This window comes from Girardinichthys multiradiatus, chromosome 6 (genome assembly GCF_021462225.1).
Source record: "Girardinichthys multiradiatus isolate DD_20200921_A chromosome 6, DD_fGirMul_XY1, whole genome shotgun sequence".
NCBI lineage: Eukaryota > Metazoa > Chordata > Actinopteri > Cyprinodontiformes > Goodeidae > Girardinichthys > Girardinichthys multiradiatus.
In genome coordinates, this window is record NC_061799.1 from 11,274,592 (window position 1) to 11,296,790 (window position 22,199).

At 38.6% G+C, this 22,199-nt stretch overlaps 1 protein-coding gene and 1 long non-coding RNA gene across 2 annotated transcripts; one reads left to right on the plus strand and one right to left on the minus strand.

Moving 5' to 3' along the window:
• Positions 1-6,553: 6,553 nt before the first annotated feature.
• On the minus strand, positions 6,554-19,418 carry LOC124870673. The gene is made up of 3 exons (XR_007038859.1): positions 19,289-19,418; positions 7,469-7,601; positions 6,554-6,960 (listed from the first exon to the last, which is right to left on the minus strand). It is a non-coding gene; the product is annotated as an uncharacterized LOC124870673 (long non-coding RNA).
• On the plus strand, positions 10,781-21,737 carry ednrba (endothelin receptor Ba). The gene is made up of 8 exons (XM_047369494.1): positions 10,781-11,024; positions 12,767-13,235; positions 13,981-14,093; positions 16,534-16,738; positions 17,263-17,412; positions 17,702-17,835; positions 17,948-18,056; positions 19,264-21,737. Exons 2-8 carry the CDS (start codon positions 12,831-12,833, stop codon positions 19,396-19,398), a joined length of 1,251 nt encoding a protein of 416 aa, XP_047225450.1. The 5' UTR covers positions 10,781-11,024; positions 12,767-12,830; the 3' UTR covers positions 19,399-21,737.
• The last annotated feature ends 462 nt before the right edge of the window (positions 21,738-22,199 follow it).

The window sequence follows — 22,199 nt, forward strand, 5'->3', positions numbered from 1 at the left end:
AGCGGATGAGAATTAAGAAAAGGAAAGTCCCAGTCTATGTCAAAGCTCAAATTTTGCACTCATTGAAAAGCTGTGTGATAACTTGAAACAGCTTGTAGACACAAGAAACCTATCAAACATCTCACAGCTGAAAAAGAAGAGTTGGACAAACTTTCCTCAGATTGATGTCAAAGAGTGTTAGATGGCTAGACTAAAGTTTTTTCATTCTGAGGGGGTATCTATTAGAGGTTTGGGTGTCAAAAACATTTCCTCAGAAAGAAAACAAAGTGTTATCTTTTGTTTAATGAGTAAAACAAGGTTAATTTTGGGTGTTTACCTGTAATTAAATCACTTTCTGTTCGAAAAAAAAAATGTATATATATATATATATATACATTGAAATTTGTTATGAAAGGGGGTCCTAATTTCTTTACATAACAATGAAAACATCTAATTTCAGCTGTGTGTTACTTTGCATTGGGATATAATGTGAAATTGCAACACAGTACATTAAAGTTTGTTGCTGTAAGATGTTGTCAAATAGTTTGAGGGACAGAACCTGTTTTTCAAAAGCTTTAAAGCATTTGAAGTAGGTTAGACTTTATCTTATCAGTTACTAATTCAATGAAGGTCGACTTTGAAAATCTAATGAAGTTCACAAAATATAAATAAAAATAGTGGAGATCCTGTCTTTTGAGAATTTAAATAATTCATCTATTGTAAAGCATCTTTGTAAAAGGGGCTTCAATCAGCAAATACCATTGGTAAAAATGAAGAACACACAGTGAATTTGGCAGAGAAACAAAAAAAAAGACTTAAAAAGAGTGATTTAGGAGAAGACCAGAAGATTTTTCTTCTACAACTGAAGTAAAGAGGCAGTTAATTACCTTTTATTAACCTACCACTCAATTCACAATGCTGCAGGGCATAGGCCAACTTTTCCTGACCCTTGAGAACAGAAGAAGAAACACACACACACATCCATGCATCTTCAACACTTAATTATTATGACCTGCTTTCAACAAGTGCAAGCTCTGTGGGTTCATTATGTCTTACTCTTAGTCTGCAAGATGTCCTCACGCCAACACTGATGGTTGTGAATCCCTGCTTGTTTGAAACAATTCAGCTCTTTGTGCTCACATGGACTGAGGGTGATTTTCTGCCTTCAGAGCAACAAGCTTTGAGAGGTGTTATAATAGATGCAGGAGGATCTCTGAAGATTAACCAGGGCAGGTCAAATGTCCCAGTTAAAAAACAAAAGGATTGACACAGTTGAAGTAGTAACGTTCTTGGCTTTCAATTATGAACACTTTTTATTATGACATTAAGCTGGCAAGTTTTAGGGAATAATAAGGAAAGCAAAGTGTTTTAGAAAACAAAGTGACACAAGTACCTCAGTTATTGCTTGCCAGTTTCAACACACAAGAACTTAGGACAATGTCTGATTTACATCTTAGCGTATCCCCAGGGGTCTCAAACAGTGATACAAGAACCACTTTTGGTTTCTGGATTGGCTGTTTTGGTGCTCAGATAAATGTTGGAATCAACCATTTACAAGGTCAATACAAAGTTAATTGACTGGGATGTATAAGTCACAGCAAAAAGATGACATGTTCAAGCAAGAAATTATCTTTGCTTAAACGTAACGGAGAGAATATTTTGAGAACTCTCAGCTAAAACTGAAGCAGACAACAGTGAATCAGGAACAACGGCTGCCAGCTCATTATTTGCTTAAAACTGAGAGCAAAGATCTGGGAATAGCATCAAGCCTTCACTTAACTAGAAGGATATGCTAACTGCAGTGCTTAGAGACAAGCTAATTGCTATTACCAATAAAATCTTTTGATTTTATGTAGTCAACCATTAAAAAGCGTTGCTTAAGAAAGGTTGTATGTTATAATGTGTGTGTGACATTTAATTACACACAAACGGTCAGATTCAAGGAAACTGTTTATACGTATCTGCAGATTGAGCTGTTTTTTAAATATGTGGCAGCCATATTGGATTTTGAGGTGTTGAGTTTAGAAAAACATGAACCTTTCCCACCTTAAATTCAAACTACTGAGGACCTTCCATTGCTGTCAGGATCTGTCATTTTGGGTTTTGTGTTTGTTTAGTTTCTCAGTTTGTGTTTTTGTGCTTGTTTACTGTTAGGTTATTTGTTCTTGTTGCATTCTTCTAGTTTATTAGTTTCCCTTTGGCCTAAGACCCCTTTTTTGTTATTATTTACCCAGTAGCTTGTAAGATTAGTTGTTCTTTCCCTGCCTAGCTCTTTAGTATAGTTCTTCATGTCCCTGCTTTGTCTAGTTAGTGTTCCTTCCAGATTTAGCCTTGTGTTTTATGTTTAGGTTTCCTTTCCCTAGAGTTGTCTTTAGTTTAGTTTAGTTTTCCCCTTCTGTCTCTGTGTTCTCTAGCACCCGTTTCCATAGTAACATATTCCCTCAGTTCCCTGCAGCCTGGTCCACACCTGTTTCATGTTTCCTCTGATTACCTGCCTCCCTGTCTCATTGGTCCATACTCCACTTTCCTCAGCTTATAAGCTCTCTAGTTTTCATTGTTCCCCGCTGGTTCCTTACGTTATCAACCCTTGCTATCTTCCCGAGTTTCTCCTTGTGGTTTGTTTTCTGTTTTGCCTCCTGAACTTGTGCTTTTGGATAACCTGCCTGTACTCTGCCTGCCTGCCTTCTGTAAGTCCACCTTCAGTTTCATTATTAAACTTCATCTACTCACCATGCAGCCTCCTCGACATGTTCTGCATCCCGGTCCTGCCTCCAAACCCACAACTCTGACAATTTCTTTATTTTGAACTAGATCTTTCAACCAACTACAGCCACCAGTCCCATTGTTAGTATTGGATTGGGCCCCAATTTGCCTTCAGAACTGCCTTGATTTTTTTTGTCAGAAAGATTACTCAGAGGTTTTGGTCCATATTGACATGACTGCGTCATACAGTAGCCATGGATTTGTTAGCTGAAGATCTGTGGTGCAAACCTCCTATTCCACCATATCCCAAAGATGCTCTAATGGATTGGGATCTGATGACTGTGACTGTGCCATGTTCAACAAACTATTTTGAGATGAATTGTGCTTAGTGATGTGCCACATTATCCTGCTGGAAATGGGTATCAGAAGATGGGTAAACTGTGGTCCTAAAAAGAAATAACCTGTCTGCTGTTATTTCTTGCTGGTGAGGATCTGAAGTTGGGAAGAAGCAGGATTAGTGTGGTTTGCTGAGTCCAGTGGCTGCTACTAGGAATGAGTTCCTCTAGCGCTCTGTCCTGTACCTTGGAAGGACCCGCCTGTGGCAGAAGGTGTTTCTTTGTAAAATGTCCAAAGGTGTTATTGATGACTGAGTTAAGTTTATGGAGCATTTTCAACTCTGCTACCAGTTAAACTGTGTCTAGTAGTGCCCTGCATGTGGAGCCTTCACTTCTTAATCTGTTTATTTATCTCTTTTCTTGTCTGCTGTGAGGGATGCCTCCCCCCAGCAAATCATCACAAAAAATAAGCTGCTGCTGGCCACCATACTTTGGTAGAAGGAGCACAGTAATGTTCTACAGATGTTAAAAGACCTCAGCTGTCGTAACCTGAATAGACACCTTTGTCTCATATTGTACAGCTAATCCATGTCAGCGGTACAGTCCAGCACACTGTCCCAGGCTTATTCCCAGGTACCTATGGCACTTATGTGCTCCTGCTTGGCAAACTGTAGAGGATCCATGCATAGGTCTGATGTGAGTAATGACCAGTCTTTCTAGGTTCTTCATGATTCTTTGGACAAGAAGTCACCTTTCCACACGGAGAAGAGTGGATACCAGGAAGCAGTCATGGAGCAGGTTGGTAACTGCAGATTTGACGGTTGGTAACGGAGGTGCTTTTTCACACAGGTGCTCAAGAAGATCACAAAACAAGGTCTCTGAGGAGCACAGGAAAAACAGGTAACTCACAGGGAATCATAGTGTCAAAGGACTGTATCTCTCATGACATTGAAAGAGAGTCTCTAATCAAATTTATCTCTGTTGGGTTTCTGGTTAACATTTTTAACATGTCCGGGGTTGTTTTCCTAAAAGGACATCTCACAGTGACAATGTTAAAGTGAATACTTTCCCTCTTCAGTACAAACCAGTCTCGGATCTTTTAATGTTTTAAGCATGTTGCCTCAAGCAGTTTGAACAAGAGCCAGATGACTGTGTCCCTCCTCACCAGGCTTGTCTTGCAGTCTCTCTGATCTCCTGCATGATATTGTGATGACTTAACCATCACACGGTGGACAGACTATTTCACCCTTTGAAACAAGAACAAAGCCAGAAGCAGGACAGGTACAGCATGCATTGTGGTGCAGATATACTACAGTTGTGAATATAATTCTCTACACAAAAAGGATGATGACTCTAATGGAGAATAATAACAAAGTAAACGGTGGACATATCCTGCAATCCGCTGTTTTAAAATGACATGTCAAATGTTATAAGAACAACAATTTGTTTTATCAAGTATTATCCATATTATGTTGAAAAAGTCCACATGTTTTCAGTTTTGCATTTTAACTCAGCACAGAAGGATACCTTAATACTCCGGTATCCTACTTGATCCCTCACCAAACCAAAATTCCTTCACTGACCTTTACTGGAAGGTTGAGTAAAACCAGTTGTTTCAGTTTTGTTCTTTCTAACTCCTGGATTCGGTTCTGATGGAGGTGTCTTCCTGTTGCAAGAGGCATTACATGGGTTTCCCTAGATCAGGGATCTGCAACCTTTGCAATCCAAAGAGCAATTTTTGCCCTCAGTCCAGCTACATAGAACCCATTGAGAGCTACAAATTTTATCTGACCTTTAAAAAACAAAAAAAAACAAAAAGACAACTTATAATTTTTGATAAATATCTACTATAGGAAAAACATTTTTTTTAAAACCACTATTTTATTTCATTTTTTTTTTGTTTTAAAATAAAGAAAAACATAAAACTTTTGCAAGGAAAAAGGATGGCTACCTTCTCTTGTTTGGGATGCTGAGATTTGTAGAAAATAATGTTAACAATCATTCAGTTTCCAACTTAATAAGAAAAATAAATCTAAAAAGATATTACTGGTACTTTTAGTGTTATTCTGATTCAGCCATTATTCCATGAAACAACCCCTAAAAACTGCTAAAAACTGCATATGTTATTAAGCAGTTAATTCTGTTATCCTTTAATAATTTATGTCATGGACCGCACCTGTTTGTATTTTGTTAACTGCACCCACCTGTTTTCTACATCATTCTTTTCACCTCAGTTATTATGTTCCTGTTGTCTGTCCCGTCATGGTTGGGTTTTCCTTGCTGTCTCCCTGGTACCTGTGTTCTTTCGTGTCTGTTCATTGATCATTGAGTTTCATTAAAATATATCCATCCACCATGTGCCTGGCGATGTCCTGTTGCAGCTTTGGTACTTATCATTATAATTTCAATTACTCTAATGTTACAGAATTGCTTCAAACTTGACTTATTTTAAACTCTAAATTATTTGACTGAATGAAAACAATCATGTAACATGAAAATAAATGCAGTCCTCACAGTCTAATCACTGAGTCTCCTTGCCATATTGTCCTTTTGCAGTTTTGGGCTGTTTGTGCTGAACTTTTGCATCAAGGAAAAGCAGACGTCTGCGGTGGGACATTTTGTATCAACCACACATCAATTCGTACTCACCTTGGGGTTATCTCGCTCCTACTTTGCAACAACTGAGCTAACGTGATTTTTCATGTCTACTCTACACTAAGAAAATGTTGCCATGTGACTTGAAGAAATAGTAAAGATATATCATAGTTCTTTTGATTTGGGAGTCATTTAGGCTTAACTGGGATCCAGACCAATATAACGTAATCTAAGCATTTCATATGTTAATGTACAGGTAAACTAAAATAGAAGTGAGAATTTCTATGTATTTTTAAGTATTTAATAAAAAAGTTATCTAGCTATCCTGATGGCTTTATCCAATATGGCCACATATTATATCATTACATCCTGTTTTTTTTTTTATATATGAATGAAAGGTTTCTTTGAGGGACAAAGCAGCAGATTGTTGTTCCATCCCCCTGGTGCATCATGACTAACCTCCTGGCCAAATCCTGTACCCTCTCCTGTAACTTTCATAAAACTTCTACTTTCCTGAAATTTAATGGAACATTTATGGAACTTCCCTTGTACTTATGTGAATCTCTCACCTGGTAACTTCAATGAAACTTTCAATAAAATAACCTCTAGGTTCCTAAAAAGTAAGCTCAGAGAAAGTCCAGGTGTACGTTTACTTCTTCTCATCCAAAATCACCTAATTGTTGTAATATATATATATATATATATTATGCTCAAGAACTGTACTTACAGAATCAGTTGTTGACAAACCTACCTTTTATCATATTTGTAATAAATTATGGATGAAGCAACCATCAAAAAACGCAGTGATGATTTGCAGATTTAAAGCTTTGACTTCTGCTTTTGCCTGTTGAAATATTTTTCTCCTTCCCTTTCTCATTTATTTACCCTTTTTCAGAGATGGAAGTTACTGTCTTTCGAAAGGAAGGACTGCAGGAAATGAAAGTAGCTGCTAAATGTTGTTGTTCTAGTGCAACAAAATTTATTGACTTAGTCTTTATGACAGTGCTTCAGGAAAATGAAAAGGGAGCCATGGACATTTTTCAAACTAACACCAAAAGACTGTATATAGCGCTGTAACAGCTCCAGGTCCAACACATAATTCTGTCAAATCAAGCTAAAACACAGACAAGTCATTACAGAAAATCAATAAAAATATTAAAATCCTGTTTTCTTTACCTCTTACTTGCAACAGATATTCATCTGAAAAGCTAGATTTTTACAGCTCCAGAATAATGCTGCTCTGTCAACAGAGAAACACATCTGGTGATCATCAACATCGACGAGTAATGCTTCTCAGAGACAGTGATCCTCCCAGGCAGGAGCAACAGCAGGCCAATACAGCCATGGTCTATAGAGACGAGAAGAGAGCAATACACTAAAGCTGTATACAGTGATTTAAAAAGTGTCAGCATACTGTCAACGGTCTAAAAGGTTAAAAAGGTAAAAGAGTGACAGAAAAAATATGCTCCTCCTTGTCAGGAAGTTCAAAGACAAATTTGCCTTGGGTGATACTGGGGTGAGGAGGGAGCTGGCTAGGTAAAATGACAGTTGACATGACGTTTGCGTCTCAATAAATGTGCTTTGAATTTGATCTTTAAAGAAGGAGCTACCACAAACACTCCAAGCGTGAAGCATCTTTATGGTTTTCTGTTTCAGTATAATAGAAATATCTTAAACATGTTTTCGCTCAGCGAAATACTAGGAAATACTAAAACAAAGTTGAAGAATTACACATTTGTTCTCCATTTTCACCAAAAAAAAAAATCAGAAATGTGTTACGTGCATATGTATTTATTTTCCTTTACTTTGACATCCCTAAATAAAACCTAGTGCAACCATCTGCCTTTAAAACTAACCTTATTAGTAGAAAGTGTCCTCTTGCGTGGGATCTAATGTTAGTATAAATCCAGCTGTTCTGTGAAGGGCTCAGAGGTCTGGTGGAGATTATTGGTAAACATGGACCAAGACCAAGGAACACAGCAGACAGGTCTGGAAGAAAATTAACTTTATACAATTTATTTGAAAAAAAATGTTCTGGTGAATAAATAAGGACAACCCCACATTTATTACCACTTAAAATGTCAAAAAGTACAAAGGTGCATATGATGACAACATAGTTATTCTGCATCTAAACCTTTAGTCTGGTGTGCCCCTGACTGTTGAATTAAGAGTGAACACCATGGTGAGATCCAAAGAGCAGTCTGAGGCCTTAAAAAAAAACATTACAGCAGCTTATGAATTTGGTAAGGGATTTAAAGAGGTCTTCACAGATCTGGAAACTAGCCATTTCACTGTGTAGAAAAAAGATCCACAAGTGGAGGGCATTTAACTGCCAACATGCCCAGGTCAAGCCGTCTAAGCAAGTTCACCATAAATGACAACCACAAGACAAAAGAAGTCTCCAAATACTGTACAGGAGGTTTTGCTGCTGTTATAAAAGTGCAGGTCAGTACAACCAGAAAGAGACTGCACAAGTTTAACTTTCATGGCGGTTATCAAAGGAAGAAACCTTTGTTATCTGAGAAAATTCTCTGTTTGCCACACAGAATATGGACAAACACAAGGACCAAGACTGGAGTAATGTTCTTCAGACAGATGAGTGAAAACTGAATTATTTAGACACCAAACCAGGGGACATGTATGCATCCACCTATGCATGATGGTGTATGTATTATGGTTTCGGGATGCATTGCTGCAGTAGGAACTGACCAGCTCACCATCATAGGATCCATCATAAATTCTACCATGTATCAGGGTGTGCTGGAGGAAAATGTGAGAAGAGTTCTGATGAGAATTAAAAAGCGAGATCATATTTCTCCTATTTTAGCTTCCCTTCATTGGCTTCAAAGTTTAAAATTCTCCTTCTCACACATAAAGCCCTTAATGATCGAGCTCCATCATACATCAGAGATCTGATTGTTCCATATATTCCTAACAGAGCACTTCCTTCTCAGACTGCAGGTTTACTGGAGGTTCCTATAGTCTCTAAAAGTAAAACCTTAAGTTATCAGGCTTCCCTCCTGTGGAACCAGCTCCTAGTTTTAGTTTGATGCAGACACCCTGTCTACTTTTAAGGCTAGGCTTAAAACTTTCCTTTTTCATAAAGCTTATAGTCAGAGTGGCTTAGGTTATCCTGATCTATCTCTGTAGTTATGCTGCTATAGGATATAATGAGGACATAATGACCATTTTTCCTCACTCTGCTACATTGTCTTGCTATTTTGAATTATTTGCCCTTATCTCAGCTTTCAACTTTATGTTCTCTCTGCTTTTTTTCTCTTCCTAGAAGCTACACCTAGCCTGGCTCTGTGTTTAGCTGTGACACCTTCCTGGAGGAGGGCATCGGCTGAGCTGCTGCTGCCAACGGCTTTATGTTCTCCTTCTATAGAGGATCCACTTGGCCCTGTCTTTCAGTGTTTAACCCCGTCTCTCCTAGACATAGCTACAGGCTGAGCTTCTACTGTGACTAACTGTATGTGCTCTCGTTCATCCTGTAGACTTGAAAACTGGCTCAGAGCTTATCTGCCTAGCTGTGTTTCTCTTCTAGATGAAGCCACTCAATGATCTGTTACTGCCATTACCTGTTTACTTTTCTTTCACATAGAAGGTACTCCTGGATCAGTGTTTCTGTATGTTCTCTCAAATCCCCAGTCAGTCTTGGCAGATGGCCGCTCACACTGAGCCTGGTTCTGCTGGAGGTTTCTTCCTGTTAAAAGGGAGTTTTTCCTCTCCACTGTCGCTACATGCATGCTCAGTATGAGGGATTGCTGCAAAGTCAACGCCAGTGACTGTCCACTGTCTCTGCAGTCTGCTGGGTTTCCTTAGATAGAAAACCTTTTAACCAACTTGAATACTACACTGAACTTGAATGCATTGTTTAATATATCGGAAAAAGTTGGAGTGTATGGACTTGACTTGAAATCTGTCTGTATGATTCGACAGATTTTTTTTTTAAATGCACTTGAGAAGACATGGTTTGAATTGACATAAATTGGCGATATAAATAAGCCGAATTGAATTGACTCAAAGCCTAGATCTTGATCTCACTGAGATGCAGTGCAGTGACTTGAAACATGCTGCACTCGCTAAAAACCCCTCAAACATCTGAGCTGAAAGTGAGAAATGGAGGAAACTTTCCTCAGGCTGATGTCAAAGACTAATAGATGTTGACAAGGAGAGTCTCACTAAAATTATTGCAACAGAAGGGTGTCACCCTAGCTGGGGTAGGATGTTTGGTGTTTACCTGTAACAACTGAATATTCAATAGGGTGTCCAGATTTTTTCACATGCCTGTATTAATCAGGCACTCCACAAATCTATAGTCTTTATTATGGGGTGCCAAATGTAAAAATTCAGTAAAAAAAAAATCACTGTCACATTTCTGTTATTTAGTGCACTTTCTTCACATTTAGCGAATTTTTCTCATGTTTATTGGGCAATGCTAAATCTAAATCTTAAATCTAAATCTAAATCTAAATCTTAAATCTAAATCTAAATCTAAATCTTAAATCTAAATCTAAATCTTAAATCTATATCAAAATCTTAAAATCTATATCTAAATATATATCTTAAATCTAAATCTTAACTAAATCTAAATGTAAATCTTAAATCTAAGTTTTAAATTTAAATCTTAAATCTATATCTAAATCTTAAATCTATATCTAAATATGTATCTTAAATCTATATCTAAATATGTATCTTAAATCTAAACCTTAAATCTAAATCTAAATATATATCCTAAATCTAAATCTTAAATCTAAATCTATTTCTAGATTTCTAGAAATAGATTTCTAGATATAGATTTTTAGATATAGATTTAAGATTTATATTTAGCATTTCCCAATAAATGTGAGAAAAATTCACTAAATGTGAAGAAAGTGCGCTAAATAAAAGAAATGTGACACAAAATTTGTTTTGCTGAATTTTTACATTCAGCACCCCATACTTTATGGACGAGTGGTTAGAACAAAGCCAGCGTTGAAAGAAGCCATAAAACACAACACAAAACCCTCACAGAAGAACTTTATTTAGGCCAATTTTTCATTAAAACGTGTTCAGTTTGTGAGAACATTGACTAACTCATGCCTCCATGGTCCTCCGCCCCTTCCTCTACATAAGAATAGGAGGGCAGGGATCAAGTCAGGCCCATAAGACTGTGCGTGCTCTGAGGCTCACCCACCAGAAGTAAAGGGGAGAGAGAAGGCAGAGGGTAACTTGTGCAACACGTAATTGGAGCTTGTTCTGTTGACACGGTTTGCATAGAGGACTACTTCTGTTAGAGATGAGTGGACTGACACTGCTGGAACCATGTCCCTTTGATTCAGGAATCTTTCTCAGTTCTGAGACATAGTTGGGAAATTTTGATTTGAGAGGAGGCGCTTTTGGAGAGCTCCTGCCTCTGTTTGAGGTTAGGTAAGTACAGTCTTGAAGAGCAATAACTGGAAAACATCAGGGAAGTAATATAGTGGCATTATACCATATCCAGTGTTTGAACTATAATTTACGTTTTTCTATTACAAAAACAGCATCTCTGTGCTCTTCTTTTTAAATCATGAAGATTTGGGTAATTTGTTCTGCCAAGATCATGATAAACTCATTTAAATCATAAATAATAAATACAAAAATGAACCAGAGTTAGGAATCAAAGTGATCACATGTTAAAACTCTTCTCTCTAGAGTTTTTATGCAAAAAGGCAACTCCTAGTGCAAACTGATTGACAGCTTTTTAAAATAAACACTACTTAGATACCCTACTGAGTGAACAAACAGAACAGCTTCAGATTTTTTAATAGATCAGTTTTTATCCATAGTGTTTATCATGTATTTAAAGATTTTCAGTGGCTAAGTGGGGGTTTTTTCATCATCCGTCACAAATATTTTTAATATATATTTTTAAATAAGTTTAAAATTAATTTTGCTGTTTGGGTTGGGGTTCGAGTCTTGGGGGTTGTCTGGTGCTGGTGTTGAATGGGATGTGGCTTCGCTTTGGTGGAGGGGCTGGGTGGCCTGTTTGGTGCGGCGGGGTGTATCGTGCCGGACTGTGGGTGGCCGGCATGCTGGGGCCCCTCCGAGGTTTGGGTGGGTTAGGGTTGTCTTGTGCCTGGGCGGCTGGCGGGTTGTGCTAGCTTTGTGTCGGGGCGGGGGGGGGGGAAACGCCAGCCCCGGGTGCTTGCCGCTGGCCCGGGGACCTCTTGCCGGGTGAGTTTGTCCCATCTTGGTGTGGGGTCAGTTCTCAGTGGTGCTCAGTGGTTGGGGTGTGCTGTGCGGTGGGGGGCAGGATGTACTTAAGAATATATATTTTTTTACAAATATATTATTCAATTAATTATTAGGGTTTATTTATTAATTTTATATATATTTTTAAATAAGTTTGAAAATAATTTTGCTGTTTTGTTTACATTTTATTAAAAAAATGTCAGAAATAATTTCTACCTTTCATAATAAACAATGGAAAATTATTTAATGGTTATGCAGCAATAAACCCTTCTTAGAATTTCTGTCTTGTGGAAGGCCTCCCTGCCATCACCCTAATCTTAGCTCCCTCCACAGATTCTCTAATAAAATCCAGAGTCCAGATTCTGGCGAGGCCAATCCTAAATGTTTAATATTACTTCCAGAAACATATCAGTAAAATTAAAAGATTACTTTATAACTAAATCTGACAGGGGTATGAATGATTTTGGACTAAACTGTATATTTATACACATTTGGCAACAAGCATTCACTAAAACAAGTTTTGCATTCAATGTGGAAGTGTTAGTAATAGCTGCAGCAGCTGATATCTTCATAATAGAATGAGATGTGTTAGAGAATATGAAATAAATGTTCAGGTTTCAAAATAAGACATTTGTTGTTTTATTCATTCTACTTAGTGTCCAAATTATTTTAACAATCCATAAACAGACTAAATAACTCAGAGTTTTGTTTATTTTTACACAGTAAGTTTGATTTAGCTTGTTTTGAGCGAGCTGAACTCAGTGCTCCTTGTTTCACAATTCTCAAGAAATTCCAGACTTGCCTCAAAATGTTCTACCTCTCCCCAACATTTTACAAAATGCAGATTGGTATTTCTTCTGGCAGGCACACGGTTCCCCTGCCTTCAAGATCATCTTGGCAAACACCCACACAACATTTTCTTCTACTCTGTGTTCCAGGAGCACTGAGGAGGACCATCAGTAGGAGTGTTTCCTGGATAAAAGCCATCTTTAAAACGGCAACATGACAACTCATCTCTGCCTTCTCCTGTTGGCTGTTCACATGCTTGTTGCGAACGGGCAGCCAGAGCCGAAGACCCAAATCCCTCAGTCTCCTCTGTCTGTGACCCAGAGACCCGGGCTGGTGCAGAGGAAAGTGCAGGATCCGGTGAGGCCCAACATCACCAAGCCCAGCCGCCACCTGCCACCCATGTGCACAGGACCCACGGAAATCCGGGACACTTTCAAGTACATCAACACGGTGGTGTCCTGCCTGGTGTTTGTGGTCGGCATTATCGGCAACTCCACCCTCCTGAGGATCATCTACAAGAACAAGTGCATGCGGAACGGGCCGAACATACTCATTGGCAGCCTGGCGCTTGGAGATCTGCTGCACATTATCATCGGCATCCCCATTAATGTCTACAAGGTAAGTCAAATCATCTTATTCACCAAATAGATTTAATGTCCATCTATCACACAGATAAATATTTTTGCTTCCCTCTAAACACCGAGGCCTTCAGCCACACCCCTCGTCCCAATGTTCACATAATCAAGCACACACCAGTGAAAGGGGAGATGGGGTGGGGTTAGGGGTCTCCCTAGTGCTTCTGAAATGTTATTTCTCTGGACTCTGAGCCTCTTCATATCCCTCTCACGTCTGCATGTTATTATGTCTTGGACTAATTTTGTGAGAGTGAGCGGCAGAGACAGCCAGAGTATCCGTATATTTGGGTAAGAGGGCAGGCGTGTTAAAACAACCGGTGGTTGCAGTTACATACCAGAGTGGAGACGAGGACCAGACAGGGTGGTACAAAAAGATGGAGGGTCACATATGATGTCAATTGATTTCCACTCACATTCTTGTCCCCCATCCAAGACAAGCTTGAAAGGCATCATGTTGTACACGATCTACTGGGTTTTCTTGGACTCCAGAAGTTCAAATATCTCATTTTGTTACAAGACCCAGGTGCGAACCTCACTGTGTTTTTTTGAAAGACTAGAGTGCACTGTTTTACCTGACCAAAAGAAAACTGTGAGTTCAGGTTCAAGCACTCCCATTCTTTGCTGAATTCCTGTAGCAGGGAGCGACGTTGTGAAGAAATACTTTTTGCATCACTCCTTGTCTCGGCTTAACTTGCTGACCTTCTCTTTGTGTTGCAATTTGTCTGCAGCTCCTGGCAGAGGACTGGCCATTTGGTGTGACTCTGTGCAAGCTTGTGCCGTTTGTCCAGAAAGCATGCGTTGGGATTACGGTGTTGAGCCTGTGCGCTTTGAGTATTGACAGGTATGCAGCCCAAAACACCATGCATTTCCAAAACACACACTTCCTTACATGTGTTTCTTTCTCTCCTTTTTCATTTTAGTTACTGAAAATTTCACCTTATTAAAACAGAGCTGGGGATTATTTTCGGACCCTTTGAATTTATTTTAATTGTGACACACTTTTGGATTGTATATGATAGACCAACACAAAGTAGTGTATAATTGTGAAATCGGTAATTGGTATTCAGCCCCTAGTCTGATACCTTTAAATAAAATTTACTGTAAAACAGCTGCTTTTAAAAGTTACCTAATTAGTAAATACTAGAATCCGTCTGTATGTAATTCAATCTCTGTAGAATTCCAGCGGTTCTGTAAAGGCAGCAGAGGTTTGTTAGACAACCAAACAGTTTCATGAACACAGCAGACAGGTCAGAGATAAAGTAGTTAAGATGTTTAAAGCTGGGTTAACATATCATCTATAATCTAAAAATGTTTCACACACCTGCAACCCTACCAAGACATGACTGTCCACCTAAACTTACAGGTCAGGGAATGAGAGCATTGTTGTAAATTTGATTATATTATTTAATACTCATATTTCTTTACATAAAAAGTCAGTCTGTTGAGTGTTGTCCTGTGATTACCAGCCCAACAAGGTGGTGGTATTAGGACAATAATGAAAAGTGTGAAACGAGCTCTAACATTACTTAACAGCAAAACTCTGTATACACATGGATTAAATTCAAACAATTTCTTAAAGAGAATTTATTAACAAAAATAAATCAACTCAAAGTCTAACATATTTCAATCAGACTTTTTTCTATACTAAAACAACCCAACTAAAACTACCAAAATGAAAGAATAAGGAAGACCAACCAAATACATTTTGAATGAATGAATCAAAGATGGTGAAAAACCATGACCAATAAAGTGATGCAACATTACCATTCAAGGTTATTTATGTTTGAGAACCAAGGATTATCTTGAATAATCTGGAAATTAATTTAAGTTAGACTTTGACCTAACTTAGGCAATAAATGGCATATCTTCAAACCACTATTTACAATGCAAGATCAGATAAAACATTGTTTTAATAAAATGATATTTTAAAGAATGATTTGCTGAGTAAAACCACTTCATTTAGAGGTGCTGTGGGGAGCTCTGGAGGGCACAAGTCGCTCCTGTAGACTTCAGAAGAGAATATCAAGCCTGTCTCAATTACCCTCTTTTTATGAATGAATGCCAGGTACTCGAACAGCAAAGCATTACTTAACTTTGTTGCATACTTTTGGTGTGATCGTAGTTACTTTTGGATTCAAGTATTCTTTACAGTAAAAGCCTTATTGGCCCACAAGTTTCAAGGCCTTCAGCTGAGGCGTGATCTTGTCCCTCCATTACACGCTGTCCGCAGCCGGAATGAAACGGGAATGTGCCCTTGGGTTAGAGATTCCAGCTCTGACTCCTTCTGTTTCTGGGCTGTATTAGGAAGGTTAGTATGATGGTGAAAGGTCCAGACGTTTATTCAGGTCTTTGTGTACAGTTCAGAATCCAGGTTCATCTATGTTTCACTTCATGGCTGGGGTCCCAACAGCATTAACAGGAGACGACTGATAGTAACTGTGGAGGAACTTTAGAAATTCACAGCTCAGGTGGGAAAATTTATTGAAATGAATTTGTTGACAGAACAGCTTTTAGTTGTGCACTCTACAAATATGTCCATTATAGATGAATGGCAAGAAGAAAGAAAATAGGTCCCATTTGCAGTTTGCCACAAGCCATGTGGAAGACACAGCCGACATGTGGAAGATAATGTCAGATGAGATCAAAATTGAACTTTTTAGCCTACATGCAAATGTCAGGTGGCAATCTAACAGTACACATCACTCTGACCACACTATCCCAACAGTGAAACATGGTGATGGCAGTGTCATGTTGTGAGGATGTGTTAGAGTTAGCAAGAGAGAGGCTGGCACAATGGAATGGTTTAGATCACCGCATCATTGGTTAGGATGGTGCAGTTAAACTTTAGACCTAACTCCAATTGAAATGTTTAAAAATGTTTGAAAAATGTATGTTCCCGGATGCACTCCATCTAGTCTGACCGAACTTAAACTATTTGGTAAAGAAGAATGGGTAAATCTTTCTGTGTCTAGATGTGCAAAACTGATAGAGATACACCCCAAAAGACTTGCAGCTGTAACCAAGTGTTCCTTTGTGTTCATGTATGACATAAAATCCTTACAGAATGCATTGAAATGTCTGGCTGTAACATGACAAAAGCAGAAAACGTTTAAAGAGTATAAACATGTTTGCAAAGGGCTGTACTGTAAGCAAACTGCATGCCTTTATTTGTTTTATCCAAACCAAACACTAGATCACATTGTGTATTTCTTTAAAGAATTAAACCATTTATTTGCCTGAATCTAGTTTGTTTAAGGATCGCATGCTGGTGTGTATTGCAGGTATCGTGCCGTGGCCTCCTGGAGTCGAATAAAAGGCATTGGAGTTCCAAAGTGGATGGCTATTGAGATTACTGTCATCTGGATATTATCCATCATCTTGGCCGTGCCAGAGGCAATAGCCTTCAACATGATCGCAATGGACTACAAAGGAGATCACCTGAGGATCTGTCTGCTGCACCCCATGCAGCAGACAGATTTTATGAGGGTGAGCTGAGACACGCTGACCCTCTGAGGCCTTTTTTGGTCTGAAAGAGAAATGGTTTGTGTTGACTCAGCTATGCACACTGCAAACATGCAAATAATACACAGAGAGACGAAGGTGCAGATGTGCATGCTGTGTGCAAATATGAAAGCTTTCTTAACATAACATAACAGCACACACACTTAGAGTCACAGCGTGACACCTAGATGAGGGTTAGAAAGAGTTCATAGATAATGAAAATATACATTACAGAAGTTAGATTGCTTTTTTTAGTTTGCAGAGGTTGTTCCACTTTCTTTCACGAATGCTAAAAAGTAACATCTTAACCTCCACCATGTACTGCTGATAAATCAGCATTTAATAAAAGAATGTCCTAAACAACTGGAAACACACCCTTGTGTTCCCCCACTCCAGCGAAGGTCAGGCAGCAGTAAATTTGCTTCACACATGCTTTATCTTCAACACAGAGCTCTCCTGCAAAGATGTCTGAGCATAATCCAATCTGGTTCATCTGTTCTTTTGTGCAGTTTTATAAATCAGCAAAGGATTGGTGGCTGTTCAGCGCATATTTCTGCTTGCCGTTGGCCTGCACGGCCATTTTCTACACACTGATGACCTGCGAGATGCTGAGGAAGAAGAACGGGGTGCAGATTGCTCTTAGCGACCACATTAAACAGGTCAGATAACTGCAATCCCAGTTTCAGATATATTAGTTAATGATAACCGATTAAGATGTTAACAAACCCATTAGTACTAAAATTAATCAAAGCCTTAAGAAGCTCCAGAATTATGCTTTGTAAGTAACAGCATTAAATCAGCCTAATTTTTTGTAAGAACTTTTTTGCAAGTAACTTGGTTTGAAAGAGCAAATCTTATTAAAACAATATGTTTTAAGTGATGTATAACTCCAAAGAGGCGTGGTTATGTCCATGCCAAATCATGATTTATGTGTGTTTTTGTAATCAGCGGAGGGAGGTGGCCAAGACGGTGTTTTGTTTGGTTCTGGTGTTTGCTCTGTGCTGGCTCCCTCTCCACCTCAGCCGTATCCTGAAGATCACCATCTACGATGAGAGGGATCCTAACCGCTGCGAGCTGCTCAGGTATGGAAAAGGGAAGACATGTGGCATCTCCTCATGTTAATTGTAATTTAGGAGCTTCCCTAAGAAAAAACATCGAAACAGTGATGTGTTGCTTTTTTAAAAACCTTTACAGTTTCTTTTTGGTGTTGGACTACATCGGCATCAACATGGCCTCTATCAACTCCTGCATTAACCCCATCGCCCTCTACATGGTCAGCAAGCGCTTCAAGAACTGCTTCAGGGTGAGGCGCGTCAGTCTTAACAGAACAGCTTATACATTATATTTTCTTGCCTTGTTGTAAATAATATGATAGATTTCATCTGGGATTTTACTTGTGATAGAACAACACAACATAGCAGTGTGTAGAACCACCTTTTTACTGCCGTTACAGCTGGATGTCATTGCTCCTTTGGACTGTGTCTCTACCAGCTTTGAACATATAAAGTCTAAAATTTGCCAATTCTTCTTAGAATGGGCAAAATAGCTCAAGCTCAGTCAGAGTGAATGGAGCACCAACTTTTCAAGTCTGGTAACAGATTCTCGGTTGGATAAGAACTGCTCTTTGACTAGCCCATTTTAACACAGAATTAGGATTTGATCTAATCTATTCCATCGTAGTTCTGGCTGTATGTTTATTGTACTTCTGGAAGATGAACCCAGGGTGTGGAGTAATGGTTTTTAGGGTTTCACATGTAGACTAAAAGTTTAACTTTGATCTCATTGACCAGACCTTCTTCCTTGTTTGCTATCTCTCCTACATAGATTCTGGGGAAATGCAAACATAACTTTTTATCACTTTCTTTTAACAATGGCTTTCATCTTGTCAGTCTTCCATATAAACCATGTCTGTGTGGTGCCAATTTTCAATCCACAGGTTTGGAGCCCCATAGCTCCTCCAGAGTTACCATGGTCCTCTTGGATGCTTCTCAGATTAATTTTCTCCATGTCTAGAGTGTCAAGTTATGGAGACAGCCATGTCTTGGTAGGTTTGTAGTTGGTCCATCCTCTTCCCATGTTCAGATGATGGATTGAACAGAGCACTGTGAGATGTTCAAAGCTTGGGGTATTGTTTGATTATCTAACCCTGCTTTAAACGTCTCCACAACTTTCACCATGACCTGTCTGCTATGTTCCACGGTCTTTATGGTGCTTTTTGTTCACTAATGTTTTCTAACAAACTTCTGAGGCGTATGCAAGCCACAATTCTCAGAATGTTTTTTTGTAAACAAACCATTATTTTCCTTCCACTTCAGAATTTAGCACTGCTTTGTGTTGGTGTGTAACATAAAACCAAAATGAAATACATTGAAGTTTGTCATTCAAACATGACAAAAACCTAACTACAGAAACATCTGTTGTTTAAAAACATAAGGTGTTTTTTTCAAAGAAGGTGATGAAAATGTGATAATTTTCTTTTAATTCATGAGTCTCCCCTTCTTCTGTTCTAGTCCTGTCTGTGCTGCTGGTGCCTACCTGCTGAAATGTTGATGGACGAAAAGCAGTCATGTATGAAGCTCAAAGTCACTGACAGAGCCTCTGAACAGAGCCACTCCCGCATCACCAACAAGTCCAGCACAGCCTGAAAAGGCTCACCCACCTAGAGGTGGAACAAGAGGCAGTATACAAGAACCTTAAAAAAAAGAAAGAGACAGAGACGGAGAGAGGGAAAAGAAAATAACTAATTTGATGTATGACTGAGTGAATGGGGCCACATACCTTTCTCATCGAAGATGTCATATAAGCTGTCCAGATGTGCCTTTTGGAAATCAACCTACACAGAAACTTACTTATGCACCTTCTTTATCCAAAGAGAGATTGGAGCATCCATGTACTCCAAAAACTAAAATGGAGCAAATCTAAAAAAAAGAGAGGGTAAAGTTGAGGAGTGTTGCTTACAAAGGGGTTAAGGGTCAGTCAGCTGAAACAGCAAATCAGATCCTCCAGAGAGAGGCTGCTCTTGTTCATGTAATGTATATTCAATTAAGTTAATGTATGTGTTATCTTCCATGTTTTGCATACTTGCCGCTAGGGGTACAACGAGATCACACCACGAGACCTTTGCTATAATAAAACACCTTAATATTTCTTGTCAAAGTGATGTCGGTCTTGCTCAGTCCATCTAGCTGCTGTTTATATCTGAATTTGTCTGATAAAATAAGGGTAAGCCATGAGCTTTAGATATAAAGGTGAGAGCTTTTAACCTGATTCCCTGTTTCTATGATTGACTCTCTTATTTAGAAATAGGAAAAGAAGTAGTTCTTAATTTGTGTTGACAGAATTGACTAATAAATACCGCTTGTTGGCATGGCTGATAACACTCGGTTACGTTAGGTTTGAAGAGGCCTGTACCACTTTTAAACCTTAATAATTCGATTTTATACAATCAGTTTACTCACCATATCTAAGCACTACCATGTCATGCTGACAATGACAATCTTCAGTATAGATGCTGTTAATGAGTAAAGAAGACTCAAATCTAGCTATTTTCACCATCAGTAACATCTTCAAAAGAGAAGGAAAAAGTAAAATGTATTTTTTTGACAACATGTCCAAATGTCTGTGGTTCATTCAGGCAGCGAGAGAGAGCAAGATTTTCAGCCAACACCAGGAAGGCTGGACATTCTGCTGGTCTGTATTTAGTAAGTCTCAGAGTTAAGGTAACGTATACACTCGGAGACTAATGTTTATGAAGTGCTACCTGCACTAACTGCGCCAGTTACTAATAAAACCCCGACAGTGAGTGTCTGCTTTAGAGTTTCCCATCATCACTAAACAAAAGGGCTTATTCACATTTCTAGATCTGAAACACTTTGGTCAAACCTGAACTGGATAATACTACCCTGAACAGGGATTTTTAAAACACAGTTTAAGATTCATTAAACGTTTAATTTAATATTTTCAATATTTTATTTTTGGCTTCAGGACCACCAAATATAAAAACACACACCGTACTATATATGGACATCAGTCAAACAAGACAGAATTATTTTATAAAGGTTTCCAGAGTCTGTGTTGCCAAAATGCCCCGAGACAGAATGGATCGCTGGATTCCAGATGTGGATAATTATATCGAAAGCGTCAATGTTTCAGAATCAAACAGGTTGGAAAAGGATCACTGAGCATCACGCCTTGAAGCGTGTGGTTTGTTCAAAACAAAATGATACGAACAAATGTATTTACATGTGTCTTGCAGCAGCAATATTTGGTGTCCCTTACTCTGAACTTAAACTAAGCTTTCTTAGTTATCCTAAGACTATGAAAAAATATAAATCAGAAAGGTTGGATGTAGATTGTAGCTTTGTTATTTTACAAAAGATTTATTCTTTTGGAGATTTTCTTCCTCATTTTCAAACTGAAAACATTACTTATTTTTATGATTTTCAAGCCAGTTTGAATGATGTGCCATGATTGTAGGATTTCCGCTGTCACTTCTTGGTTTTTTTTTTCCTGATTTTTAACCATGGCCACAAATGAGTTATTTACAAGTGGGAGCAGCCCATCAACATCTCAAAAGCTGAAATATTACTTAGATTGCCACCCAAAATTTTAAATCTAATTGCTTTTTAGAATAATATTGTATTTTTGAATATGAAAATTGCTAAAATCTCGTCTCTTTCTCATGGACAGGATATAGCATATTGGTTTCTGTCTAAAGCTGAATGTATCACTACACGTCTACTTGCTACATTAATGCTTTAAAGGTGTGTATTTTCTCACTAGTTCTTAAACTACTGATGTTATGTTATGTTATGTTATGTTATCCTGTACAGTTATTGGGCTGTTTGTGTGGCTTTAGTTGATCCATGACTGACCTTGCTCTCTACTATCTTAATCTGACTCATTATCTTGGCTGTTATGTAGTGATGTACAGTTTTTCCTTCAACACAGAAAATTAAAAAATAAAACACTGTTATGAAAAAGAGACTGTGTTGGTTTTTTTTATCCAATGTGTGATGACATATATGGTGATGATGACTCCCAGCATTACAGTGGAAGTTTGTCTGTCACTGTCCCTGACTGTACTGTGTAACGATGTTGGTGTGTATGAATGTGTGTGAGTGTGTGCTAATAGCTGAGGTTGTGTGCTTGTTGGCTTGACTAAAGTGTGACAGCAGGCAGCATCATGTGATGGTGGACGCCAGCACAGAACATTACTGTGATCTTTCTCATTTTTTTTACCCCACTTTTCATCTCCAAACACACACCCCCACACACACACAGACAAAGCGAGTTCTGACCTGGAATCTCGCTCTGAGCTAACCAGTGTCATGCATGTCACATTAACTGTCAAAGAAGCTCTCTGTCCTGTGATCTCGCACCACCCCTCATCTTATTTCTTCATCCACCCTCCTCGTCTTCACTCTGCCTTCTTTTTTTTGTCAGC